Raw genomic sequence first — 10,001 nt, 5'->3', positions numbered from 1 at the left:
ACTTTACAGATGTGGATGAATGATGTGAAATATAATCAACTCTTAAATCAGACTTTAGTTCCACCTGGAGTAAATTCACAAGCTACCCTGCAGTATACAAAGTCATTCAAACTAGCTGCACCTTTACCAGCTTTGAGAACACTTTCATGATCAATCATATGACATGTTACTTGTTAGACGCTTTTATCCAAAGCGACTTACATACTCAATACTGTGGACAATCCCCACAGGAGCAATTTGGGGTGAAGTGTCTTGCCCAGGGACACAACCACATGCTGACTGCAGTGGGACTTGAACTTGCTATCCTCTGATACGAAGTCCAGCACTAACCCACTGCGCCACACGCCTCCCATATACATATCATATATATTATATTATTCTGAAATGGACCAATCAGAATTTACGAGTACTTTTAGTCTTGGTACTTTAAGTAAATGTTGATGCTAATACTATTCACTAGTTTATATGAATAGTATTTGCTGGTATTCAGATATAGTAATGTTAGGAGTCTATCACTCCGATACAGCAGGGGGCGCTATGCTGCTCCTCTGCAGGTGGTCCAGCGATGGCAGCGGTTCTTTGCATGGTACTTTGGTTCAATATCCAAGTGGTAGTAGTTTCCGGGTTATCTGGGGGTCACACACAGAGGGGACAGGAACGTGAAAAGCTTCAAAATGCTGCTACGGGTGAGTACATGTCTCAGTTTTGGGGTCAGGGTCTCACTGTGCTGTGGCTTTAATATATCCGACACGGGGCAGGGGTGTTAGCACCTAGGCTCGATTCAGGCTGTTAGCTAGCTACAGTTAGCCGCTAGTGTTACATCACTTCAGAGCATCCACACATGTCAGCTTCAATATCATGTTTACCTGTCAGCTGCATGACATCCTCTTTATGTTAGCTTCATAATATTGTGTTGACCTGTCAGCTTCATAGTATTGTGTTAACATGCAGAGGTGGGAGAAGTAAAAGTCCTGAATAGCCAATGTTACTTAGGTAAAAGTACAAAAGTATTAGGATCAAAATATAGTTAAAGTACCAAAAGTAAAAGTAGTAATTCTTCAGATTGGTCCATTTCAGAATAATATATATGATATGTTTTATAATAATTGATCATTAAAGTGTTCTCAAAGCTGGTAAAGGTGCAGCTAGTTTGAATGACTTTGTATACTGCAGGGTAGCTTGTGAATTTACTCCAGGTGGAACTAAAGTCTGATTTAACACTTGATTATATTTCATATCATTCATCCACATCTGTAAAGTAATTAAAGGTATGTAATACATGTAGTGGAGTAAAAGTACAGTATTTACCTCTGAATTGTAGTGGGGTGGAAATAAAATTAAAACCTATAATTAAAAAAAAGAACAATTTCATATAAACCTCTGGCTGGGGCAGTTCAACTTGATTTTGGGGGATGCGCCATAGTTTATGGGCGCTGTACGCAATATAGGCGTAGTTCTGTTAGTATAAGATAATAAGATGTACTTTGTTGATCCAAAATTGGGAAATTGTTTTGTTATATTATTTTTTTTCTGCGCCCCCCTGGGTTGATGCGCCCTTAGCATTAGACTATACTGCCTATGCCAAGGGCCGGCCCTGCTGAAATCTGTACTTAAGTACAGTACTTGAGTAAATCTACGTAGTTGCTATCCAATACAATAACTAATTAACTCAGTGGGGGATGTAACTCAGTGTATTTACTCAAGTATTGTACTTTAGTTGAGTATTTCCATGTATAGCTACTTTATACTTATACTCCACTACACTTCAGAGTCAAATATTGTACTACTTCATGACGTGTATTGCACACTCACAGTTACTTAGTACATATAAAACACATGAAATGCTAATATGGTATAATCATAGACTGTAAAGGGTAATGTGCATTCATGTTTGACTAATCTACACAGTATTTCTAGTAACTACATTTACTACACATAAACAAACTACAATACAAAAATCCTCTTACATGTCTAAAAGCAGGATAATATAATAATAAAATACTGTGAAAAGATTACGAAGGAGCAAAACATTTTAATAATCAAGTAAAGTACTAGTATCTCAAAGTTGTACTTAAGTACATAACTTGAGTAAATATATTTAGTTACTTTAAACCACTGTTTCTCTTTCAGCATCCTCTTATCCTGATATCCTGTGTGTGTGTGTGTGTGTCTTTCAGAGAGTGCTTCACATAGGAGGCTTGACGCTGAAACACAGCAGGTCCATCCATCACAGTCCTGCATGGAGGAGTCCGCTCATCCCCATTGTGGTGGAGCAGACGGTGAGGGAGCTGTGTGAAAGCTGCACTACACACACTCTCAACCTAAGAGCAGCCTCACTCTGTGGCTACAGGCTTAGAGAGCACTGATGAGAAATCTACTAACAAAAAGTCAAACATATCCCTGCTCTTGGACAGGAGATGGGCTGTACATTTAGCATGAGCAGTGTAACACACCTTACAGAGAAAGTTTTTGGAAAAAAGGACAAAATTGCTCTCAAACTGTCAGTATGCTGGTTAAAAAGAATAATAATAATACAAATAATTCCTGCACAGGGAATGGAGATGTTATTCTCCAACAGGTAGACACTAGGGATGCCAGAAACTGACCATGATCAAATTCGAAAATCGGACAGCCCTGGCGAATATTAATCGATTATTCACTCACACTTAGATCCTTGAAATAGTATTTACAAAGAACCTCCAAAATGTACTAAGTGCTTAGGTTGATTCACAGCTCATTTTATAAGAATATAAAATATCAACCGAGCCATTTTAGCGGGAGAAAACTAATAAACCTAAAGGACACTTTAAATGTGGTCACTGTTGGAATCACAAAGGCTTCAGAAGTCAGAGCGTCATTGAATGCATCAACAAGGCTAGTCTATGCCTCCAGTAATTGGATCTTAAAAGAACTCAAAGAGATTTAAGCAGGTTCCATCAAACTGAATTCAGTGCACAACACTACATAGACTTGTTTCGTTGGTCATTTATAAACCTTTCTGTCTTTTTTTGTTTTTTTCAGGGGAGAGGAGAAAGAGCGTACGACATCTACTCCCGCCTCCTGAGAGAGAGGATCATCTGTCTAATGGGTCCTGTGAGTGTCTCCCCAGATGTGATCAAGACAACTTTTATTTTGACATTTTAAGTGATTTTCATTGGTACTCTCTGCCTCCCCCCCCTCAGATCGATGACAATGTAGCCAGCGTGGTTATCGCCCAGCTGCTCTTCCTACAGTCAGAGAGCAACAACAAACCCATCCACATGTACATCAACAGTCCTGGTAAGACTCACAGCGCACACAAGCCTTTAACCCAGATGGCAGATATTGAAGGATTCAATGTTTATTTTTTTGCTTTGCCATTTAAGATTGGTTTACTTCCTGAACATAGTGACATCATTATGTAACACTCAGGCTTCTATTGGCTAGCGCTCCAATACATTGTACGTGATTGGCTAAGGCAGGGGTGGGGAACCGTTTTCCTCTCCAGGGCCATTTCAATTTTTTCAACATCCTCCGAGGGCCGTACAAATGATTGACCTCTGCTTAAAAAAACTAAAATCACAGCCCATTCATTTGGCCTTTCTTTCATGCTGTGCAAAGAAAAAGCAACCTCTTAATCCAGATATCTTACCATGACTCGCGCATGCATTCACGTGCACGGTGTGGCATGACCACCAAAACAGAAAGATATGGACACAAGATGTGTGCAAATGTATTTAGTTTCCTATCCATGTGAACATGATTTAAGTGTTGGGGGGGGGGGACCTAACCTCCTCCGGGAAGATTTGTTTTTAAATGTTGAAGTTAAAAGCATCAATCTGGTGCACTTTGAGAGCAACATTAGGAGATCTATGGAAACATCTCAACACCCATATGAAACAGAACTGTAAGCAGATGTTCTTTTTCTTTATGGATATTTTACAAATCACTCTCCTTTAAAACTGTATTCTTGTTTATTAATAACAACTTTTTTTTACTGTCATAGTATTTTATACCTGTTTTTCATCTATTCTCTTATTTTTTTATAACTATAATGATCATATAAAGATGTGCCTTTACCTCACTGGTTGGAGAAAAAGCATCTTATAGTCGTTAGCATAGCTAGCTAACCAGATGCTAATAACAACAAAGTTATTGGCTGTATGATCAGTATGACAGATTGACAGATGAACAGATCGCCACTGGGCTTTCAACTAAAGACACAGCCACGCAAAAACTGCGGCATGTGTACGGCTCCTTATCTGAAGTGCCGGAGCGGCGTTCTGGTGCTCTCCGTCAGAACTGCACCCCTGTCAGACGAGACGACACGTTAGGCTCGTGTTGTGTTCAAGGACCCTGACCTTGGCCAGGAAAAACAGGCACTCGCTTGTTTAATTCTGTTTAATCTAGATTTCTTTAATTTTTTTTCTTTTTTGCGTGTGTTTATAAATTACCTCGAGGGCCGTACCAAATGGTCTCGCGGGCCGTATACGGCCCGGGGGCTGGAGGTTCCCCACCCCTGGGCTAAGGGGTGGGACCTCTCTTAGTGGTTGACCAATCTCAACAGAGCCGGCCAGCTAACCAATCAGAGCAGACTGGGCTCTGGTTTCAGACAGAGGGTGAAAAGAGGTGCTGCAGCACAGGCAGTATGAGAAAAATAAAGAGCTTTTTGAACATTAGCGCATGGAGACATGTCCCAGTAGAGACACTGAATACTAATATGATCCTGAATATGTGAATACTGGGGCCCTTTTTAAAAAGGTACCATGGTCCCTGCTGAGGTGCACATGACATGAGCAACGACCCCTGAGGATTTTGAGTACTCCGTTTCCGTGATGTTTTCTAAACTCATGCCATTTCCTTTTCCCTGCCCCCCCCTCAGGTGGTGTGGTGACAGCGGGCCTGGCCATCTACGACACCATGCAGTACATCCTGAACCCCATCTCCACCTGGTGCGTGGGCCAGGCTGCCAGCATGGGCAGCCTGCTGCTGGCAGCGGGCACGGCAGGCATGAGACATTCACTGCCCAACGCCCGCATCATGTTGCACCAGCCCTCAGGGGGCGCCAGGGTGAGCTGCCCCCCCAACTTCCTTATACTGATCTGAGACCAAGCATAGGGGGTTACTGAGTCTGTAAACATGATCATTTCTCTGTGATGTTTTCAGGGTCAGGCCACAGACATCGCCATCCAGGCTGAGGAGATCCTGAAGCTGAAGAAACAGATCAACCAAATCTACGCCAAACACACGGGCCAGCTGCTGCAGACCATCAGTAACTTCCTGCTCTCTCTCTCTCTCAGACATTTACTCAAGTAGTGCACCTAAATACTGTACTTTACCCGAGCTCTTCATTTGACTGCTACTTTCTACTTTCACTGAAGATTTAAAGAGATTAGCAGGCTTTATTTTCATATGCACAATAGCTACGTCGTAGTTATGGCAATGAATATCTGAAGTCCCAGGCTCCCTCAACTATTCAACATACATTATACTTAAGACATTAAAAGAAATAAAAATAGTACAAGAAGAAATTGATATAAATGACTGCAAGGGACACACTGGTGCAAGTTAAATGCAGAAATGAACAATATAAATGCAAAATAGAGTAAGATAAAATAAAAAAATGAATGTACATTGGAATAAAATACTGCGTATTGTAATAATATATAAAGAAATATGTAGACTGTAAATGGATGTATGTGTTTTAAAATGTACATATGTATTTTTCCACTGCATTCATTTTAAAGCTTTAGTTCCTGAATCTGAATTTGTAATTAAAAAATGTATCGAAGTATAAGGTAATTAATGTCCCAGAAAAATGTAGTGAAGAAGTATAGTGGCACAGAGAAAAAATACTCTAGTATATTTGAACCTCAGTACAGTACTTGAGTAGATGTACTTTATTACACGTCACCACTGATAATGAATGATTGATAGCATGTGGCTAACTGTTAGCTGGTCTCCCTGTAGACGGGGTTATGGAGCGGGACCGCTACATGAGCCCGGTGGAGGCGCAGGACTTCGGCATCATCGACCGGGTGCTGGTCCACCCCCCCCAGGCCGGACAGGACGAGCCCGAGCTGGTGCAGAAAGAGCCGGCAGCCAGCCCCCCCCCACATGCAGAGTGTGCAGCCTCTGAGCAGCCCCTCCCTGGGACCCCCTCCTCACACAAACCTGAGCCATGACGACTCAACAGTCGAATAACAAATTATTAGTGTTACAATGTAAGTCGGGGTAGGGGTTCTGTAAGGACTATAATGGACCTGTGTGACCTGTTTCAACTCTCATATTTGTAATAAACGGAATAATTTTGACCTTGTTCCATGATCGTCTCAAATTAATATGGAGATGTCATTATACAAAAGTGAAAAATAATATATTAGATCACAGTGACTGCAGGCACAGGAAGTGGAACCCTCTCACCTTCATTTAGGCAGGTTTTTCACTGCTTTTTAGTACTTTTCCAGGAAAATACATTTCACTTGAGTATGCATTTTGATGAGTGTTGTTATTTTTATGACTGAAAGCCCTGATCAGTCAAATGGAATACAAAGTAATTATGTTATCATAGCTCTGTATTTTAATGAAGCTAAAGGGTTAGGGAGCTGTTGAAAATGTTTTTACAGATGTCCTCACTCGGGTCGTGTAGCAAATTACTACAGATTACTCCTCATATTAATATCTCTTGAGTCATCATAATTAAAAGGAATATATTTGAAAAGGGGAGTAAAATTGTCATTTAAAGTGCCAGGTCACTATACGAAGTGTGTAGTAAATGATACGCTCCCTGTGCAAGTGTCTGCAAGGAGAAATGCTCTGTATTCATATTAAACAGGTCAACTGAAATAAAGCACTGCCTTAAAGTACCAAATCATTTGTTTTAAAGGCTTTGAAATATATATTTTAGAATTGAATCTGAAAATACACAAATACAGTGTCATGAAATCAACATAAATGGGCCTACTTTTTCAAAAAACATTTAGTTTACACAACACTGATGGTCTAGCTGGAAGAAGGGAGCCTCCGTAAGCTACTGAGTGTGACTACTGACTACTGTCACGGAGTGGGAGTGGGTAGGGGGCGGTTTGGAATTGGGCCTTATTTTCCCCATCCATTGGACTCCTTTGTTTACTTCCTGAACCAGCTAACCGATTAGAGCAGAGCAGAGCAGAACAAACTAGAGAATGCAATTCCTGAAGAAATTGCTAGTGGGAATGCTTTATGCTGAAAAGCTGACGCTAAACTGCTATGCTGAAATGTAATGTGTAAGAAGAAAGTGAAGAATTTAGATTGAAATGATACATGAACACTGGGGGCTTGAATGTGTGATGAGAGAAGAAAAGAAAGTAAAAAGGCTTGGAAAAGCAGCAGAATATTTCAAATGCAAACTTTTGAACTAACTTGATGGCGAATGATCTGTCGCCATGCCAACGGCATTTGATGACATCCCATAATACGCTTAGATGCGTTGATGGCTGTGTTACCAAACCTGTGAAGTTTTGGGCCATTTGGAGCATTTTCACTGAAGTTATGAGAAAACCGTGTTTCATGGCGGGCATTGTGTTGCCATGGCAACGGCATGTCCCGTAGATGTCTTCACGGCTGGCTGAAGTTTGAGCACTTTTTGAACATTTTCATAGGAGTTATAGCGACATCATGTTTTATGGCGAGGGATGCGTTTCCATGGAAACGGCCTATGGTGAGATCTAAGATTTGGCGTAGAGCTGTTGAGGCATGGACCGGTGATATACAAGCAAAGTTTGGGGACGATCGGACCGTTTCCATTGGAGTTACAGCGACATCGTGTTTCATGGCGAGCATTGTGTTGCCATGGCAACAGCATTTGAAGAAATCTCAAAAATGTCTCGTAGATGTCTTCACGGCTGGACTGTTAGCACACATGTGAATTTTGAGCACTTTTTGAACATTTTCATAGGAGTTAAAGGGACATCGTGTTTTATGGCGAGGGATGCGTTTCCATGGAAACGGCATATGGTGAGATTTCAGATTTGGCGTAGAGCTGTTGAGGCATGGACCGGTGTGGCAGAGAGAGAGAGAGAGAGAGTGTGTGTGAGTATGAAATGAACAGTTAGAACTGACTGCTGTCATTTGGAGTGATGACATCGTGTTCCATTACACAGGTGTTTATAGTTGAGCTAACGAGCTATGAAGAGATCAAAGGTTTGCATTGTTCTGAATGAGATATAAAGCTCTTACATGTGAACGTTTTGTGGAAGAAGGATAACAGATATCTGTGAAATTTCAAAACGTGAAGCATGTCAAGGAAGTTGAGTATCTGAAGTGTAATTTTTGTGTACTTTCGGGTAAATAATGTGGCCTTTTTGGCAGTTTAACCAAAGGGTGTGCGGCTGCTGCTTTGAGGAAATATCTGCCTGAAATTACAATGGGCTTTAATGGAGACATGAACGTTTTTGTCACTTCATGCCTTCAAGAGGCATTTTGTTTAATTATTTTTTGCTTAATTATTTGTCATTTTTCAAGCTACGAGATGTTTTCCTACGTTTGTCATGAAAAATTATGTCTCAGGAATGTAGGGTTTGGGAATTATGGCAGTTTTAAAAAAAAATATGAAGGCAAATTTCAAGATTTCCTCCACTCTAGCTGTGACATCACGCACTCTAGTTAATGTTAAAATCTGAAGAAAACCTCTTTAACAAGGACTGAACAATGTTTAATATCTCTAAAAGTAAGAATCAGATTTAAAAGTTGTGTTACACGAATAATGTCAGAAAGATGTGTAACATTTTAAAGTTGGAATGAGGTTTCTGAGTGAAAGTATGAATGAACAGTTAGCAGTTGAAGTCGCATGAAGATTTGTTGAAGTCTGAAGAATTTCTCCATTGACTTCAATGGTTAAAAATGGGATGTATTATGGGATGTATCTCTGGAATTATGAAAGTTATGAATGATAAAAGTAATAGCCATCGATTCCCGACCGAGCTGAACGTTTTGATGTTTGAACGGAGTTTCTGCGATGTTGAATGTGGGCGGAAAAGACGGACAAAATAATTGGATGGAATAATAAGAAGAATTTAGTCCGTAGCATAACATATAGTTGGAATGCTGTATCAGCATTCCCACTAAATAAAGAGCTTTTTGAGCATTAAAGCATGGGAACATTGGGCACTAAATACTAATATGAACCTGAAAATGAGCATAATAGGGGTGTTTGCTCTTTCAAACATTGTTAATCAATAAAAGACGATTTTTTATTTATTAGTAGTATTTCATGGAAAACAGTATAAAAATGTACAGTGTCAACCCAGTAAGGTGAAAAAAACAAAAACGCTGTAATCCCATTCTCTATTTATCCAGGTCAAAATATCAGTGTATTAAACAGATCAGCCATTTTAAAAGGTTTCACTAATAAAATAAAGCTGTACAGTATCAATGACTTCAAACGAACTACAGTACAAACTCAATAGAAATACACAATATAATAGTGGCAAAAAGATGTGTCATGCTAAGAGAAAGGGACGAAACACCCAGTAATACACACAAACAACCAACACATGATTAATCACAGTGGCAGTATATCCCAAACATTCTCATACACACACATACACACACATCACATGAGTGAGCAGCTGGGTTTGGCAGAGGTGGTCCAGCGCAGCCAGCTCAGCTTGTCCTCTGTGTAGGGGGGGTAGCGCAGGCCGTTAAGTCTCTCCAAGGTCCACCCCCGCAGCATGACGGCCCTCTGGTGGCTGAGGGTCTCAAAGCCCCAGCGGCCGTGGTAACTGCCGAAACCGCTGGCCCCTGGAAGGAGGGGTCAGAACCGTGATCCAGCATCTTAAACAGCCTCTTTTTATAATTAAGTTAATAATTATTTTTTAGAATCAGAATACTTTTTTTATCCCCGGAGAAATTGGGTTACAGGACAGTTGCTTCATTTCAGAAGGAAATAAAAGATAAATAATAATACAAAATATATAAGAAACATTTTCATGTAAACATAAGAAGTTAAAGTAGGGTTAGAATGTGCAAAAAAAATAAAAAAA

General features: G+C 40.3%; 2 protein-coding genes across 2 annotated transcripts in view; one reads left to right on the top strand and one right to left on the bottom strand.

The window, feature by feature from the left end:
* Positions 1-602: 602 nt before the first annotated feature.
* On the top strand, positions 603-6,148 carry clpp (caseinolytic mitochondrial matrix peptidase proteolytic subunit; the record flags this gene model as incomplete). The annotated part of the gene is given in 7 exon segments (XM_034113679.1): positions 603-686; positions 2,178-2,279; positions 3,022-3,093; positions 3,183-3,279; positions 4,862-5,049; positions 5,146-5,251; positions 5,950-6,148. Coding segments are annotated over 7 exon segments (776 nt in total), but the record flags the coding sequence as incomplete, so codon positions are not given.
* A 3,047-nt stretch (positions 6,149-9,195) lies between these two features.
* aldh3b1 (aldehyde dehydrogenase 3 family, member B1) overlaps positions 9,196-10,001 on the bottom strand; it is a 17,676-nt gene continuing 16,870 nt past the window's right edge. Inside the window, 1 exon segment of the mRNA XM_034113677.1 lies at positions 9,196-9,759. Within this exon segment, the coding sequence (XP_033969568.1) occupies positions 9,572-9,759 (188 nt within the window). The 3' untranslated portion in view covers positions 9,196-9,571.

This window comes from Trematomus bernacchii, unplaced genomic scaffold (genome assembly GCF_902827165.1).
Source record: "Trematomus bernacchii unplaced genomic scaffold, fTreBer1.1, whole genome shotgun sequence".
Lineage (NCBI taxonomy): Eukaryota > Metazoa > Chordata > Actinopteri > Perciformes > Nototheniidae > Trematomus > Trematomus bernacchii.
Note: the sequence above shows the minus strand (reverse complement) of the source record. Positions and strands in the feature narration are given on the sequence as shown.